We start from the raw sequence: 18,537 nt of genomic DNA on the forward strand, positions 1-18,537 counted from the left end.
TAGTCCAGGTTCCCAGACCCCAGGGCTGGCGTTCAGCTGGCTTCTCTGCCAAGCAGGCGAGTCCACCGCTTCCCAGTAGCAGTTTTGAATACATTTGTTTCCAGCCTGTTAAAGATATTTTAGCTTTCAACGTATGTGGCCCGCAGAACTCTACACTTTAAACTGTTTGAAACATCAGCTTAAAACGGGCAGGAAGGAGCCCTGCCTCACAGCGCGCAGAAGAAACTGAACAGGTTCAGAAATCAGAAAAGACAAACGCAGAGCCGGGGGGCGGGAGCCCGGGCCCAGACACGGCGCCCCGCGGCGCTGAACCTGGCCACCCCCCGGGCGCCCCGCCGCACCCGCCCGGCTCAGAGCTGCCCCGAGGCTCAGGGCTCCCACGGCCTTCTGCACCCCGCGCGGCGGCCTCGGCGATCGGTCGGACCCCGCCCCCGGGGCCCCGCCCCCGGCCCGCGCCCGCCCCGGAGCCCCGCCCCCGGCCCCGCCCCTCCGCCGCAGCGCTCCGCCCAAGACCCCCCCCGCGCAGGCGCAGTTCCTACCAGACCCGGAAGCGGCTGGCGCAGGGGGAAGGTCACTCTGGCGCCTGCGGCTTCGGTCTTTCTCCGTGAAATCTAAGCATCTGTGCCCCCAGTCCTACACCTACGGAGCCTGGGGGGCGCGACGGACCTTGAAAGCCCCAAGCGCGTGTCTCCAACGGCGGTAAGTCTCCCGTCCTGAACCCTGAGGGCTTCTCTTCCGGGTCGAGAGCCCGCTGTAGTTTTGGTTCAAGTCTGGTCGGCCGTGCCTGTGGTCCTTCTGTCTCCCGACCGTGGAGCACAGCCGGCGCGTAGCTTTCCTGCCGGAAGCCTTGCACTGGCCGGCCACCCCTCCCCAGGCCATTCAGGTCCTGGGAGATGGATTCCAACTCCTTGCGCCCTTCCCCCAGCCTCGCAGTTCTCGCCGGGAGAGGCCCGGATCCCCCCAGGCCTGGGGTTCTGCAGACCCCCCACTTCCCTCTGCAGACACCCCCTCCCCCACCCTCCACTTAATAAGTAAGAGGCCGGATGCCAAAAAAGTGCATTTTTCAGTGCGGTGGGATTCAGGACAGAACACGGGGTGTCCCGAGAAGAGGTCACCTCCCCCCACGTGGGGAGTGGCTTTGTGAAAGCCGTGCTGGCGAAGGGGAGGCCAGGAAAGGGGCGCAGCGCTGGGCCTAGGGGGGATCGCGAGAAAGATGAGAAGGAAATAGAGGAGTGAGAGGGCGGAAAGGTCAGTGAGGGGCCCGTAAGAGGGCAGACAATGTGGGAGGACCTTGTAAAGCGCCGGGAAGGAAGAAAGGGTGGCTCGCGCGTAGCAGATGGAGAAAGGAGAGAGAGCCGTGGAGGGTGGGAGGGGCCGGGAGACGGGAAGGGGAGCAGGAGGGGAGAGGAGCGCCGGGCTAGCAGAGGGGAGGCCGCGAGGGGCGAGGCGCTTCCGACGCGGGGAGTGCAGGAGCGGGAGCGGTAGGATGACGGCGCTCAGAAGCAGCGCTGTGAGCTTAGCCGGTGGCGGTGCCGGGGAGTCTGGCAGAGGGGGTGTAACCTGAAAGGCAAGGTAGCTGGCAGGGAGGGGACACAGGGATGTGGAGAGAGAGTCGCGTTCTGGAGGTGGGGAGCAATCAGAGAGTATGGAGAAAGTGGTACTGAGGTATAGCGAAAGGAATAGAGAAAAGGGTGAGAAAAAGGGGGGGGGCGGTGAGGGGGACAGAGGGGACGCAGGAAGGGACAACAGTGGAAAGAAACGGGAGAGACCTAAACAGATTGATAAACAAATACATTGTAGTGGAGGAAGAAGGGGAACCCAGATCTGGATGAGTGGAGAATTGATGGGATGTGGATGATTAAGTTGTGGTGTTGACATGTGGCTTTATAACCTGTTTAATTTAAAATTTGCATAATTATTTCAGTTATGGAGATGAGCATGAGAATTGCAAAACTCCAGTTTATAAGGCTTGTGCATTTTATAATTATTTGCATCACTGAATACTTCCATTTGCAACCCTTATTCAGCCAGAGGGGAGAGACTTGCCTTGGGTCTCTTGTCATTTCCTGGGATGGGATTAGGTAGGTGAAATGGGACAAGAAATGACCAAGTCTGTCACTCCGTGGTGCTTTTTCAAGGAATATTGAAAGTGTTGGTCTTTTACTTTTTTGAAATGAATTTACATTTTTCTTTCTACCTCTCTTACATTTACTTCATTATGTTTTTAAAAGCATATTGAAACACATCTTTGTTTATTGAATTTCTGTTTTTTTTCTAAATGGTCATTAACTTCTGAAATAAGTATTGATGACATCACATAACCAGCTTTTATCATTCTTTTTTAAATATGAGGTAGCTTAAATTAAAAACACACACCTAGAAATCATTATATATTTTTAAAATACCAAATTTTTTTTGCTTTTAAATATATTGTGTTTAGTTTAGATGATGAGCCCTGCATTCTTTCTACTCTATATCATATGTGGAAACATCCATTGCAACACAGTAAATAAGATTAGGCCATTTCATTGTACACTTGGTAAGGATGTCTGTGTTCTGAACAGTCAGAACCTAGCTTTAGTGAGTTAGTCTAATATTCAGCAGCTCTTTTATTCCTTTTATATGATTTGTTAAGTTAGTGAGCTGTGATCTACAGCAGTGTTTCCTCAAGTCCCTTTCCTCCATTTTCTGAGAATGTTGAAGGACGGACTGTGTGGTCTTGATGCTCTGTTCCAACAGAACTCATCTATTCATGGTGAAGTAATTTGACCAACATATGTCCGTAGCTAACATTTTTTTCAAAGTATTTAGTGCCAAAATCTGTTCATCAATTATATCCCTCTGTGCTTATCAGGAACCCACTGGGGCTTCCTACCCCCACCCCCTTCAATCCACCTGCCTCCTGCCCTCACTCCCATTCCCAGATTCTTTCTTCCATCACAGGTGTCCCATGTTGCTGCTGCTCTGGGCAGGAAGTCCCAACACCCTTGCCTGGTGTTTGAGGCCTTGGTTTTCGTGTGGCATTTTTCAAAGCGTCACCCACACCCATCCCAGTCTTACTCAAGTTATTGGAAAACCCTGAGTATTTTCGCTCTTGGAGGGCTTTGCAAAGAGTCCCCTTTCACCCTCCATGCTCCATGAGACCACTCTCCTGGCTTGTAGACTGTTGCATCTAAATATCGTTATTGGGACCTTTTGCACCCACAGGTCCCCACTGAGCTCACTGTCTTCCCCTAATTTTCCTCCTTACTCAGGTTCCCTGCTGTCTACTCAGTCATTGGACAAGACCCAAGGTTCTCTGTGCCAACACATGCCCCTATCCCCAAGCTTCCCAGTCTCCCATCCTCTCTACTGTTTCCTGACCTTTGAATCTACCCATCCTGTCCTCTCCATCCCCATGGTCTCCGCTGGCTCAGCTTCTGTCCTCAGTCCTTGGGCCCTCATTGAGCCTCCACTTTGGCCTCCAGTCTCTCTTTTCCAGTCTGTCCCCCCCTTATGGCCCCAGAGGGGTCATCTTGTATCCAGAGCTGACCCACCCCTCCCCTGCATACAGTCCTCTAATGCCACCTATTTGCTCAACAAATTCCACGGCCCTTAGTTTTATGAAGACCTCATCAAGATGAGTCAGTGCTTCACAAGCCACAGGCCCGGCAAATCCTAGGGACTAGAGGTAAGGGACATTGTGTAAGGCAGGGTTGGGTGCCTGTGGCTCCTTCACCTCCTCCTTCCCCCTGCAGGTACCAGCAGCAGAGAGGCCTGAGGGGTTGTAAGAGCTGTTTTCCCCAGACCTTGAGATTCTTTGGGGGTTGTAGGGTGAAGGAGTTTGAGGGGAGAGAGGAGGGTGTTGATTAGAAAGTAGTACTGGGACAGGGAAGGAAAGAAAGACCTGTCTGGTCCTGGTTGTGATCTTGGGAGTGCTGCTGGCCCTCATCTGTAAAATGGGAACAATATTATATCTACCTGGTAATATTGTGATAATAATTAAATTAATGAATATGCAGGAAGAGCTTGGAACAGTGTCTGGCACATTGGAAGTGTGCATTTTATTTTGTAATTGGACAGATTTGTTTCTGTTGCTTTTCTATCAAATTGCTTATTTCTCTTTTTTCTCTAATAGTCTATGAGATCCATATGGGTGACAGGACCCTTATCTGATTCATTGCGAGAACCTACTACTTCGTGCTCATTAAGTAATATATAATAGTTTAATTTAAATAAATGAAATATTCTAGTGAATGACTGGATAGATAATAAAACAATAAAACGTAGTCTGTGAAGCTAAGATGGCCCATGGGGCCCCACAACTCACCCATTTGCTCCTTCCATTTAGTTGCCTATTCACCCACTCCCTGGATCAGCTGCAGGCATAGGGGCCTCCTCACTGTTCCTGAAACACATATGCGAGTTTCTGCCTTAGGCCTTTGTAGTGGCTGTTCCCTTGTTCCCAACTTTCAGCATTTTTTTTCCCAGCCGACCACTTCAGGCTGTAATTCCGTTATGCTGTTTTAACAGGTCTGCATCGGGCTTCTCTGGACTCAGATAGTTTTCTGTTTATTTATTTGTTTACATGTGTATTGTCTTTCTTCTGATTAGGGTGTCGGCCCCACATGTGCACAGCCTTGGTCTTGTTCTGTTTTGTGTCTTTAATACCAGGCACCAAGGAGATAGTAAAACTTGCATGAGTAAATGAGTAGTCATAAATATAAGTCCAAATGACAAACGAAGCTAAAGATGAATGATATAATGCTAGGAAATGTGGGGAGAAATTGAGAAACATATACCTAGAGTGAGAGTTTTTAAAAATTTTCCTCTCAGAACTTGACATATGTTTAGACAAATACAACAAGGACCAAAAGATTCTGAATAACACCATGTTGTAAGGTTGAGAGTGTATATACATACGAATTCAACTGTGATCCTACCAAAAAAAAAATAACCTATTCTTTTCCTAAGACCGTATCTGCAGTTTAAAGCATAAATCTCTCCCTGAAGATTCAGGGCTGATTTAAGGTTTTATTATAGTGAATCTGCTGTGTTTCAGGAATTTGTTTTCTGTTTCATAATAATTATGTTTGTTAGACTCTGTCAAGTTTGGGGGCTTATCTGTATGCATTCAATCATATTTCCTTTAATAACATGACTATTAAATTTATACATTTTAAACTTACGTTTCATAGTAAGTAATTTTAGTGTATAAACCCTGTGTAAATCCAGGTTGAGATTTCCCACAATACAGTGAAACTCACAGGAACAAAGATTAGTGTTGCCAGAGGTCGAGGAGACTGGAAATGGGAGTTGCTATTCAGAGATACAAATTTTGATTTATTGAAGATTAATTTGTTTCAGAGATCCACTGTACAACATTGTGCCTGTTGTTAACACTATTGTATTGTGCAGTTAAAATTTTAATGAAAGGGTAGATCTCATGTGAAGTGTTCTTACTGTAGTAAAACAGTAGCAAGAACGACAAGAAAATATATTTGGGGGTCAGTTGGAGAAGGTGAAGATGGATGGGGTATGAACAATCACATCTCTTGACAGGCTTCTAGGGTATGCTTCTTGGGTTCATTTTCAAATAAAGCTGTGATGTAAACACTTTTCTGTTCCTTGTTTCTTAAGGATTGAGGCTCCACTTACCTTTGGACAGAGAATCAGGCAGTGGATTGTCCTGCTGTACCATAGGCCCATGGGAGGTGAAGGGGTGAAGACCTGGGGACTCAAGGTAGTTTGGGAAGGAATCAGGGCAGGCCTCTCACACAACTCTGATGCCACCACGTGATTTCCCCCTTCCCCCCTTGCACCTACACAGTACCTAAGGACCTGGCCACACCCATTCCAGGACCACCTCACCTTTGGGAATTCACCCTGGGAGCCTGCCCTTCTAGAAGTTCCTACCCCAACCCCTCACGCTACACTCAGGTCTCAGGTGTTTTGAGTCTAGTATCTGTAGCCCATTGCTACTGAAAGCAGGTCAGCTCCACCAGGGAACTTGGTAAAGATGCTATTCCATGGGCCTCACTGCAGACCTGCAGAATAATAACTTTGCAGATCGGGACCCTGGTTCCCAAGGGTTCTGCATGCACATTAAAGCTTCAGGAGAAATGCTTAGCTAAAAGGTCCTCTTCCATTACATCATTTGATGAGTTGTAAGAAATAACATTACCTGTGCCGACCTCCCCAGAGTTGGACAGCTGGTGTGGGTGGAACATCATTGTTTTACTGTGGCGCTCCAGGCGACTCAGAAGCGAGGCCAGCATTTAGCAGAAGGCCCCTCTGCCCCCGTGCGTTTGCGGGAGCTGAGGTGGCCTTGGTGCAGGGGAGGTAACGGTGCTCTGCTTAGAGCCCAGGACAAAAGTAGAGGAAAAACTCACAGTTCAGTCTCAGGTAGGATCTCATTGTTTCTGAATCTCTCCTGTGACAAAGGACAGGGCAGTGTGACGTTTTTCAGCGTTTCAAGATCCTTCTGCCTGTGAGTGTGGTGGAAACAGAGGATGACGCTGTGCTTAGGCCTTTGAGAGCATGTCCTCAAGATGCAGATGTGATTCCTCTACGTAAAGTCGCCTGAGAAGAACCCGGGGCAGGAGGAGGAGGACAGGATGGCTGCGTCTCAGGTAATTGCTCATCGCAGGTCAGTTCCGTGTTTGCATCTCTTTCGAAAGTTCATGGATTTAGAAGCTGCAAACCTTTACTTCTTTACTTTGATGATCCTTCCTAATGAGGTTTTTTAACTACTTACTTTTTTTTTTTTTACTTTTTTTTTTCTTATGGTAGTCCAAATTAGGCTTATGCTTGAGCATAAGGGAGACAGCACAGGAGAAAGGAAGGTCCTCGGAACTGACCCTGGGGCTGGCTCTGCTTGGCTGCTTTAATAAGCTTGGGAAAAAATGGGCCTTTTGAAAAAGGTCTGCTGGTGGAAATTTTCATTTCGGGGTGGGGTGACTTCCTTTTCCAACTGGGTTACCTGGTTATTAGCGCCTGTGCTGTGGGGAAAAGGTTTTGATGTAGTTCACTAGAGCCACCCCAGGAGGGTCATACAGCAGACAAACCTGGATCAACTACTCATGTGAGTTAGTAGTTTCAGCATCTGCAAGGAAGCAGGCATGTAGGAGGGAGGTAACAGGGTGCTCTGTAACTACCTCTGGGTTTTTGAGTAGGGAGTTGAGGGGTGGTGACATCCCTGTACTGTCTCTAGAATACCTTTTCCTTTTGTCCCAGTCTTCTGGCCATTGTCTCCATCCATGTTCCCTGTAAGGCATGATGAAGTCTTGCCATAAATTAATTACCTTTGTGGAAGAGGAAGATACTTTCTTCTACCTTCAAGATTCTTTCAGCTGGTCTAATCAGATAGACATGAGACAGATTAGCAAGGGAAAATATCCAAATTTAACACATACAGTATGTTTGGGGGCTCCACATACATGAGAGAGTTAGAGACCCCACCTGCGTGAGACGTTCAAGACTGAAAGGGAAAATTGGTAGGTGAGACGTTCTGAGCCTGAGCCTGGGATGAGGTAATGCAACTGGGGACTTCACAAGATCGTTACTGGGAGATCACATGTTCAGGAATTATTAGTTTATCTACCATCTAGATAGGTAAAAAGTCATTTTTGGTTTTAACACTTATCACGGGCCAGACTCCTAATTTAAATTCTCCTAGATAGTTAAAGGGGAGAGCAGAAGTTTCTCCTGAGCCCACAGGATCTTGGTGCTTTTAGCTCAAAATAATCTGCATACCATTGAAGCACATTTTAGGGTACCTTGTTCTAAATCTCTACACCTTCAATTTTTGAAATTATTTTCTTTGTGACAGATCAACATGGGAAGGCATTGATATCCAGGAAATTTAGGTTTTAGACTTCGTATGCCTGCAGCATCAGCTCTGTAGGACAGGATTGAGAAAATGCACATTTAACCAGGATAGTCATAATGGCTCAGAGTAGATCAGAAAGTTGTGAAAAAGAAAAATAATTAGAAGGTACTTGCTTACTACATTGGCAAGAAAGACTTGTTTTTAAATGCACTATTAAATTTATAGAATATGGAAGGTATGTGTGGATTGAAATTTTTGTAAAACTGATGTTAGTGATGATGTGTCCTTCCATGCTTTAGTCACATGATATCACTTCCTTTACACCTGATTTTCACTTGGTGCAGATATTCTCTGCCAGGTTCCTGAACTATAGAGTTAATATTTTTTCTTTATCCTTAATAAGGGCCTCACAGAAATATTTTGAAAGATGTTTATAAACAATCACATTTCATCTGGAAACACTTTTTTCTTTTTTAGTCTCTCTTTGCTTGTAAGTGCTTTGCAAAATAAATGCTCTCATTTTTGTTTACTGGTGATAGAAGCTTCGTAATTGGAGACTTTTATCAGCCAGGCCTCGTACTGTAAACTTTTATTGTATTCCGTAGACATCACAGACACACACTAGATAAAGTCTGGAGTAATACCCAGCCTCTGCCATTTGCTGGATGTTTTACAAAATAGTCTCATAAAAAAGGAAGAATAGTAATATCATTGTTCTCTGATTACTTATAAGTTTTATTAATTAATATATAGAAAACTGTTAGAACAATATCTAATACATAGTAAACTTTAAAGAAGGACTGTGGTTGGTTGGCTTACTAATTTATGAGACCTGTTAATTTCATAAAACTCTTCAGTCAAAATCCTGTACACAAATTTTTTTCCTGTGTTTTCTTACTCAGTACGATTCATGGATCAGACACATCGGCGGCCGTATTTCAAAAATGAGCTAGTTAAACATATGGGAACTCAGGCCTCACCCAGAACTCCTGAATCAGAATCACTATTTTTTCAATCTCCAGTTTATTGTTGTCCATATTAAAATTTTGGAAGTACTGTACAGTTTTCACTCAGAATGAGTTCATCTAAGAAATATATATACTTGGTCCTCTAAGGTTCAAATATAGCACTCAAAAGTGGATATGCCTGTGTTGATGCATTTATTTTTAAAATTTATCTTCCAGAAAAGTAGAGCTTCTACAGTGGTTTTGTGGATCATGTGTCATCTTCCTTTCTCAAAATACTTTAGAGAATATTAGTCTCAAAATGATCTTACTGGATAATTCAGGATACTCTATTAGGTTAAAACCAGTTCCATTAACTCTGTTTTCATATTGGGTCACATGATGAGCTCTCCCCATGGTCACTTGAGTAACTCCCCCCCCCCCATTTCAGGGACTGTTGACATTCAGTGATGTGGCCATAGAATTCTCTCAGGAGGAGTGGGCATGCCTGGACCCAGCTCAGAGGAAACTGTACATGGATGTGATGTTGCAGAACTACAGGAACCTGGTATTCCTGGGTGAGGACCACTTCCTTTCAGCATTTTTACTTTACCCACAGGGTTTTGTTTTCTTCATTAGTACAGTGTGTCCTAGGGGCTTCTGCTTTGTTTGGTAGGGTTTCAGATCTGCGTTCTTAAGGAAAGTAATAGGGTGTGTGCTGGTCCGAAAAGGAAAGCTTTACGATGTACGGATGGTGGAACCCAGGATCTGGAAACTTTAGATGTTATGTCTAGTGTAGTAAAGGTGCTATCAGAAAAGAATATTTTGGGAAGTAATTTTCTAGAATATTCTACTATTCTACAATGTCCTATCTTCTCGAGCACAGGGACCAGATTGGAAATTGGAGAATCTGTATTAAGTCTCATACTCATTTTTTCTAATAAACAGGTCTTGCTGTGTCTAAGCCAGACCTTACTTTTTTGGAGCAAATTGTGGAGCCCTGGGAGTTGCAGAGAGAAAAGACAATATTCATCAACCCAGGTAGGTGAGAATGAAGGAAGCAGCTGACCCAGGTGGGAGGCCAAAGGTCACAGAGGAAGCCAGACCTTAAAATATGGTTTGGAAAGATATGTTTTAATAGAAATGATTTTTTTAGAGGATGAGGTTTATTTCTGTTTTTGTCTCAGAGGGACAGATCCTCCAATATCATCTAAGAATTCTCCTGCTCCTTTATCTTCCATCACATTTGCAGTGAGAGCCAAAGTCCTCTTCTAACAGTGCAAGGGTGGTACTACCTGGTTATTTTTGTGTTTCTTTGGGGTACCTGGGAGAGTCTGCGCATGTTGCTGTGAATTCTATGTGAAACCAATTTTTAAGTCTGTTTCCTGCCTCATAGACGTAGTTTGTGAGGGGAGTGGGGGAGGCGTCCAGGCCATCTTGTTCTTCCTTCCTGATCAAGTCCGTTGCCGATGTTTCTATCACATATTTAAACTCAGGTACTGTGTTCTTCAGCCCCCAATATCTGTTTGGTTCTCTCTTTTTTTTAAATCCTCACCTGAGGATATTTTTCCATTGCTTTCCAGAGAGAGTGGAAGGGGGGGAGAGAGAGAGAGAGAGAGAGAGAAACATTGATGTGAGAGAGACACACCGATTGGTTGCCTCCTGCAGGGGGCCGAGCCTGTATCTGAGGTATTTGCCCTTAGCTGGAATCAAACATGGGACCCTTCAGTCTGCAGGCTGACACTCTAACCACTGAGCCAAACTGGCTAGAGCTGTTTGGTTCTCTTTTATATTTTTGGCCTCTGCGTTTTTAATTTTGTCATACAGTTTTCATGGTAATATTTACTTTTCTATGTTTTTTCTCTATTTTCCAATTGAGCCCTTTTAAGATGGTTATTTTGAATTCCTTGTCAGGTAAGTAATAGATCTTCATTAACATAGGGCCAAGTTATGGAGATTTATTTTGTTCCTCTGGTTGGACTATGTTTTTCTGTTTCTTTGTATGCCTTGTGATCTTTTGTTGCTATTTAAGGTCATGAGAAGCAGATGCCATCTCTTTCCTTATAAACTTGCTTTGTACAGGAGAACACAAATAACAATGAGTTTTGGTAGATTTTTAATGGCCTGTCAAACCTATTCTGGAAAGTGTAATCAGTGTGTGTATGTGCTTAAATCGTTTTTTTTTTCAATTACAGGTGACATACAATATTATATAAGTTTTAGCTATACACCCCAGTGATTAGACATTATATAACTGTGATGATGTCATACCCATCTGATGACACACAGTTAATAGAATTTATTGACTATATTCACTGTGCTGCACCTTTTTGTTGTTGTTAATCCTTTCCCAGGACATTTCTCCACTGATTTTTTTAGAAAAAAGTATATTTTTATTGATTTCTGAGAGAGACAAAGGGAGAGGGAGAGAGAGATAGAAGCATCAATGATCAGAGAGTCATGGATCAGCTGCCTCCTGCATGCTCCCTGCTAGGGATCGAGCCTGCAACCTGGGCATGTGCCCTGACTGAGAATCAAATTGCAATCTCCTGGATCATAGGTCAATGCTCAACTGCTGAGCCACACCACCTGAGCTCTCCATTGATTTTTTTTTTTTTTTTTTTAGAAAGAGTGGAAGGAAGGGGGAGAGAGAGAGGGAGAAGCATTGATATGAGAGAGAATCATTGATGTGAGAGAGACACATCGATTGGTTGCCTCCCACATGCACCCTGACCAGGGCCGTGGGTTGAGCCTACAACCGAGGTATGTGCCCTTGACCCTTTAGTCCTCCGGCCAACGCTCTAACCACTGAGTCAAACCAGCTAGGGCTCCCTGTGCTGCATTTTATATCCTTATGTCTATTATATTACCAGTTTGTACTTCTTCCATCATTTTTGTCATCCAACCCCCAAACCAACTCCCCTACTTACAACCATCAAAATGTTCTCTGTGTATATGGATCTTTTTCTGTTCTGCTTGCTTGTTTATTTTGGTGTCCACATGACATGAATGTTGGTATGCTTGAAGTTGTCCCAGAGGTTCCTTACAATATTGTAATTTTTTTGGGTGATTTTTTGTTTATGCTGTTTTGATTGGGTGTTTTGTGCTTCCTTATATTCCAAATTGCTGTTTTGATTATTGGCTTCATCTACTGTACTGCTAATTTCCTTGTAAATTATTATTCATTTCAATTAATGTATCCTTCATTTCTGACTGGTTCTTTTTTCTGGTTTCTATGTTCTTTTGTAAGCTTTGGAAGTTCTCTCTGTGTTCATTTACTCTTTCCCTAAGTTCACTGAGCATCCTTATAACCAGTGTTTTGAACTCTGCATCGAGTAGATTGCTTGTTTCTGTTTTGTTTTTTTCCTTCAGTTTTGTTCTGTTCTTTCATTTCAGACATGTTTGTCTCTTTATTTTGGAAAGATCTCTGTTTGTTTCCATGTATTAGGTAGAGCTACTACATCTCCTGGGCTTGGAAGAGTGGCCTAATGTAGTAGATGTCTTGCAGCATCCAGTGGCACAGCCTCCCCATTCACCTGAGCTGAGCACTCCAGGTGCACACCACTGTATGGGCTATGTATAACCTCCTTTTGTAGTTGTGCCTTGCTTGCTGTTGAAATTTCAGTGGGAGGGATTTACACCAAGGCTCATCAGCTGGAAAATCTGTGACCCTTGTGGAGGATTGGCTGTGCAGGACTCACCTTATGGAACAGGACTTATTTCAGCGTGGTTCTGGTGCCTGCTGAGTCTGCCCCTTGAGTTTGTTGCTTATGGAGGTGGTTTGGATGGTGCTTCAGTGTGGTCTGAAGGCGTCCACTGGATGTGCTGACCTGGGGCCTCCATGAAAGTGCAGACAAGGTCAGTCACTGCTGTGTTCTTCCTGGGATCACCTGGCATGATTTACAAAGGGATCTCCATATGGCTGCTACTTGTGCTGAGGTTGGAGGTTCTGAGGAGAGGCCAAGCTGTGAACCAAGGCCAGCTGCCACTAATGCTGGGCCTGGGGACACTTAGTGAGAGGTATGGCACACACTGAAGCTACGTGCTGCTTGTTTGAGACACTGTAGTAAAGTCTGAAGCATGAGCTATGACAATCTGTTTATATCAAAGAGCCACTGAAAATAGCTGGGGTGGGCCCACAAGTTGATGGTGCAGAGTCTCAGGAAATCTCCAGGTTGGGTAAGTAGTGTGAACCAGGCAGATGGAGTTTTAGATATGGTGCCTGCCTGCCTGCTGTGTGGGGTAAGGGCTCAGAAAGGAACAGTGGCTTCTACCAAAATTTCTGTCTGGAAGAAATCTCCTCCAGCTCTCATCTTAATGCCAGATACTTTAGTTCCTCCCTATATGTCCTTGGTGGCTTTCGAGCTGCTGCCCCAGCACTGGAACTCAGAGTGAGTCTGAGTATATCTATTCGTGGGCCCTGTAGGAGGATCTGCCTGGTACTCCAGCAGCTCTCCATCACACTCGGCCACAATCCCCATTGGTTTTTACAGCCAGAAGTAATGGGGACATCTATTCTGGACACTGGAACCCTGGGTTGGTTGGCCTAGTGTGTGACTGGGACCCCTCACTCCTCAGAATTGACCTGTATAGCTGAAAGGTCCCTCATGATTTTTATCCACCACCTGGGACCAGTCCATTCCACATCTTTGCACTCCCTACATGTCTGAATGAAGCTTTTTCTCTACAATCTTAGTTGTAGAATTTCTGTTCAACTAGATTTCAGGCGGTTCTGAATGATGATTTTTCTGAAGTTTGGTTGTATTTTTGATGTGGTTGTGGGAGAATACCAGTACTGCATTTATTTGCACCCGCTATCTTGACCTGAAGGTTGCATGTGTGTTTTGTGTAGTTTCCCATTTTAAAATGTGTGTGTGCGTGCGTGTGCATGTGCGTGTGCGTGTGTGTATACATATTTTAGAGCTCATGATACCTTCTCATTCCTGATGTATGTTGTCAGCACTGCAGTCTCTCAGGTGCTTGAACAATTACTTTTTTTCTTCACAGCTACCACAATGCATACACAGCATATTGCCATTTCCTTAGCAAGCTGTATCATTCAAAACAGAAACAAGTCCCTCAGGCACCTGCAGGAAATCAAGACCATCAGACACACAATACACTCATTTTTCTTCTGAGAAGAAACTGAGAATGGGGAGTTATCCCAAAGTCATTTTGTAGTGTGCCAGGGAGGGTGAGCAGCTATTTTGAGCAAATGTAAGCCACTTTTTCCCCCCCTTTGATATGACTTTTTTATTTTGTGCTTTCTGGGGGCTGTGGTGGTCTTTGAGCTGGCTTCTAAAGTATTCTAGAAGGTAATTGTTTCAGTAATTATTGGTAAGTTAACATTTCCAAGGAGGAAGAGTGTTTTGGTGCTTCCTATTCTGCCATCTGAAGTCTTTTTACAGGTATTAATTTTGTACATTGGAATTTAAAAAATACTCACCTGAGTGTAGTGTTTGATAATCAATTTGGTATATTTCAGCTATATCTTCTCAAGTTACCCAGGGCTTGTTGCCAAAGTCAGGCGAAGATGACTCATTCTACAAGATGTTACAGGTAAGATACTGAATTGTGGCATTGAGAATATACACTTAATGAAAGTTTTGTAATGTGCGGGGGGATATGAAGAGGAAATAGGGTGTTGTGAGGGATATTAGCAAACTGGGGCAACTAGCCATATAAAAATCTTGTTGGTAAAAGAGGTTAAGGACATAAAACATGTTGAAAATTTCTACTGTAAGTTACATTGGCAGAACAATGTGTTTCTGAACATAAAGTCCAAAGAAATTTAAAAAACAAACAGTTTTCTGAAATAAAATTTGTTTTATCAGAGAAGTCACCTAGTCCATTGTGTAAATAATTCTTTGAATGATTTAACGTAGAATTTGATTAAGTCAAATATTTCTTAAAAATCAGATATTAAAAAATGAAGATAAAAATTATAACTGTGAATTTGTAAATCCCTTAACCAAATGCACATTATTCCTTCACAGAGAAATACTCTTTCTTGCTCCAGAATCTATAATTTTCATAAACACATAGAGTTTTTTATTCATCATGGTTCAGGAGGTATCAGAGTAGGTAATTAGGAACAACTGTACATGTGCAGTGGTATTAGAGCCCTCACTAAAGGCCTTTCTTTCTTCAATGATTACCAGAGTGCACATAATGAAGAGGGAAGTCACCAGTGCAGTGAATCCTGGAAAAACATTAAACAAGAGTCAACGTCTGATAACCATCAGAGAACTCAGCTTCCAGAGAGAAATTATAAGTGTCTGGAAGTCCTTGATAAAAGCTCCAACACTACTGTACCTCAGAATACTCCCAGTGTAGAGAAGACAGAAGAATGTAGTGAATATGCCAGACCTTTAAGCCAGTCATTAAATCTCACTGAACTTAAAAATGCTCACACTGGGGAGGAGCCTTTCAGGTGCAATCAGTGTGTGAGAGTCTTGAGTCAGTTATCCAATGTATATACACGTAAGAAAATCCACAGTGAGGAGAAGCCTTACAAATGTAAAGAATGTGATAAAGTTTTTAAGTTACATACCCATGTTATTCTACACGAGACACTTCATACTGGAGAGAAACTTTATAAATGTAGAGATTGTGGCATAACCTTTAACAAGTGCTTAAGACTTACTGAATATCAGAGACTTCATCCTGGAGAGAAGCCCTATAAATGTAGAGAATGTGGAAAAGCCTATAAGTGGTATTCAAGCCTTACCAGTCATCAGAGAATTCACACTGGAGAGAAACCTTCTAAGTGTAGAGTATGTGGCAGAGCCTTTAAGCTGCTTTCAAGCCTGATTCGACATCAGAGAATTCATACTGGAGAGAAGCCTTATATGTGTAGAGAATGTGGCAAAGCCTTTAACTGGTATTCAAGTCTTACTCGACATCAGAAAATTCATACTGGAGAGAAGCCTTATAAATGTAGAGAATGTGACAAAGCCTTTAACCGGTGTTCAGACCTCACTACTCATCAGAGAATTCATACTGGAGAGAAGCCTTATAAATGTAGCGAATGTGACAAAGCCTTTATCCGGAGTTCAAGCCTTATTCTTCATCAGAGAATTCATACTGGCGAGAAGCCTTATAAATGTAGAGAATGTGGAAAAGCCTTTACCCAGAGCTCCAAACTTACTGAACATCAGAGAATTCATTCTGTAGGGAAGCCTTATAAGTGTAGAGAATGTGGCAAAACCTTTAATGAGTGTTCAGGCCTTATGAAACATGAGAGAAACCACACTAGAGAGAAGCCTTATAAATGTAGAGAATGTGGCAAATCCTTTAACTGGTATTCAAGCCTGACTCGACACCAGAGACTTCATACTGGAGAGAAGCCTTATAAATGTAGAGAATGTGGCAAAGCCTTTTACCGTTGTTCAGACCTAACCAGTCATCAGAGAATTCATACTGGAGAGAAGCCTTATAAATGTGGAGATTGTGGCAAAGCTTTTAACTGGTATTCAAGCTTTACTCATCATCAGAGAATTCATCTGGAGAGGAGTTTTATAAATGTAGAAAATATGGCAAAGCCTTTGCCCAGTGCTCAGAACTTACTGAACTTCGAAGAATTCAAACTGGAAAAAGACCTTATAAATGTAGAGAATGTGACAAAACCTTTGACCGCTGTTCAGATCTTACCAGATATCAGAGGACTATTAGAGAGAAACCTTATAAATGTTGAGAATGTGGCAAATCCTTTACCCACTGCTTTAACCTTACCAAACACATGAGAGCACACACCTGAGAGGAGCTTTACAAGTGTAAAGACTTTAACCTCTGCTATAGCTTTACTCAGTATTGGGGAATTCATACTGGATAGAAGCAATACAAATGTAAATAGTATGGGAAAACCTCTAGCTATTACCCAAACCCCACTAAATATCAGAGAATCCATACAAGAAGGAAGCCTTACAAGTGTAGAGAATCGAAAAGCCTTTCACCCAGTGTTGGAACCTTAGTTCATATCACATAATTCACGCTGGACTGAAACAATACTAATATAAAGAGTGTGACAAAACTTTTAACCACTCAGCGAATCTCACTGAACTTTAGTGATTTCATACTGGAGTGAAACCATGCAAATGTAAAATATGCGGTAAAGCCTATATTCAGCATTTACATCTTAACTGATACATGAGAATTTATACTGGAGAGAAACCTTAAAACTTTAAAGAATATGGTAAACCCTTTAGCGGGACCTACAGCTTTTCCCAATATCAGAACGTATACCAGGAAGAAATTCTACACTTGTAATAAATGAAGAAAGACCTTTGTCCAAAATAGACACTTCAGAAAATCCCACAGAATTTACGCTTGAAAGTGACTAAAGATGTAGAAAACGTGGGAAAGTAGCTAATCAAAATTAAATCTAAAATATTAGGAAATTCATAATAGAAAGTATAAGTTAGTAACACTTTTCAAATAGGACTATATCAGAATACTTATTTTAGAGAATCCAATAAAGAAAGTTACATGACCTTTTAGTATGATACAAAATACAAAGCGGGTGGATGACTGGATAAATGTGATTACCTCCATGGTATCCTCTTTTATTATGACAACATTTGTGATTTTTTGAAACAAAATATTAATGTGATTTAAATCTTAATTCATTTCATGATTCTATGAATGCTTGTAATGTGTATTTTGACCAGTGATACAGTGGGTTTGTAATGCTTTGTGTGGACTTAATATATTCTCACTGATAAAAATGAATGCATATAAGTGTATTAACAGTGATGCCTAGTGAATGCTGTGTTAACATGCTATGAATGTTAATGCTTCTCACCTTATTCATGGTAACAATTGAACCCACTGTGTGGGAGAACATATTCTTCAATGGCACATCTGATAAGGGGTTAATTTCCAAAGTATATAAAGAACTTACACAACTGAACACCAGGAAGACAGTCCAAATAAAAATTGAGCAATGGTCCTGAATAGACACTTCTTCAAAGAGGACACACAGATGGCCAGTGGACATATGGAAAAATGGTCAACGTCAGTAATCATCAGAGAGATGTAAATTAAAATGACAATGAGGTATCACCTCACACCTGTCAGAATGGCTGCCATCAACAAATCAACAACCAACCAATGCTGGTGAGGATGTGGCGAAAGGGGAACTCCCGTGCACTGCTGGTGGGAATGCAGACTGGTGCAGCCACTGTGGAAAACAGTGTGGAGTTTCACCAAAAAATTAAAAATGGAACTGCGTTATGTCCCAGCCATCGCACTTCTGGGAATATATCCTAAGATTCCCAAAACACCATCAGCCCTTTGTTCATAGCAGCGTTATTTACAATAGCTAAGATCTGGAAACAGACCAAGTGCCCATCAGTAGATGAGTGGGTAAAAACCCTGTGGTACATTTACACCATGGAATACTATGTGGCTGTAAAAAAGACAGATCTCGTACCCTTTGCAACAGCATGGATGGAGCTGGAGATTATTATGCTAAGCGAAATAAGCCATCAGAGAAAGACAAATATCACATGATCTCACATATATGTGTAATCTGTTGAACAAAATAAACTGATGAACAAAATAAGTCCAGAGGTGTGGATACATGGGGTAGACTGATGGATGGCATATGGGAAGGGGGTGGAGGGATGAGATTAACTAAAGAACATATATGCATAACCCATAGACACAGAAAATAATGTGTTCAAGGCCTGGGCTTGGATGGGGGTTGGGTTGAGAGGAGCAAAGGGGGAAAATGGGGAATACCCGAAATGCTGGCAACAATAAAAAAATACATGAAGAACA

General features: G+C 42.9%; 1 protein-coding gene across 4 annotated transcripts; it reads left to right on the top strand.

Annotated features, from left to right (window-relative positions):
* Positions 1 to 540: 540 nt before the first annotated feature.
* On the top strand, positions 541 to 18,319 carry LOC308562274 (uncharacterized protein). 4 transcript variants are annotated; one of them, XM_081148250.1, is made up of 7 exons: positions 542 to 699; positions 5,620 to 5,722; positions 6,424 to 6,611; positions 9,206 to 9,332; positions 9,703 to 9,795; positions 14,240 to 14,313; positions 14,916 to 18,319. In XM_081148250.1, the coding sequence occupies exons 3-7, from the start codon at positions 6,597 to 6,599 to the stop codon at positions 16,497 to 16,499; spliced, it is 1,893 nt and encodes a 630-aa protein (XP_081004376.1). In that variant the 5' UTR covers positions 542 to 699; positions 5,620 to 5,722; positions 6,424 to 6,596; the 3' UTR covers positions 16,500 to 18,319. The 4 variants fall into 4 exon arrangements, with proteins under 4 accessions (XP_081004375.1, XP_081004376.1, XP_081004377.1 ...); XM_081148249.1 differs by lacking the exon at positions 5,620 to 5,722 and having other exon boundaries at positions 541 to 699; XM_081148251.1 differs by lacking the exons at positions 5,620 to 5,722; positions 9,206 to 9,332; positions 9,703 to 9,795 and having other exon boundaries at positions 551 to 699.
* Positions 18,320 to 18,537: the final 218 nt, after the last annotated feature.

This window comes from Miniopterus schreibersii (assembly GCF_964146895.1).
Source record: "Miniopterus schreibersii genome assembly, chromosome: 10".
NCBI classification, from domain to species: Eukaryota; Metazoa; Chordata; class Mammalia; order Chiroptera; family Miniopteridae; genus Miniopterus; species Miniopterus schreibersii.

Coding starts and splice junctions, on each gene's coding strand:
- LOC308562274 (XM_081148249.1), top strand. Junction 9,333..9,702: donor CAGGAACCTGGTATTCCTGG/GTGAGGACCACT, acceptor TCTAATAAACAG/GTCTTGCTGTGTCTAAGCCA. Junction 14,314..14,915: donor CATTCTACAAGATGTTACAG/GTAAGATACTGA, acceptor AATGATTACCAG/AGTGCACATAATGAAGAGGG.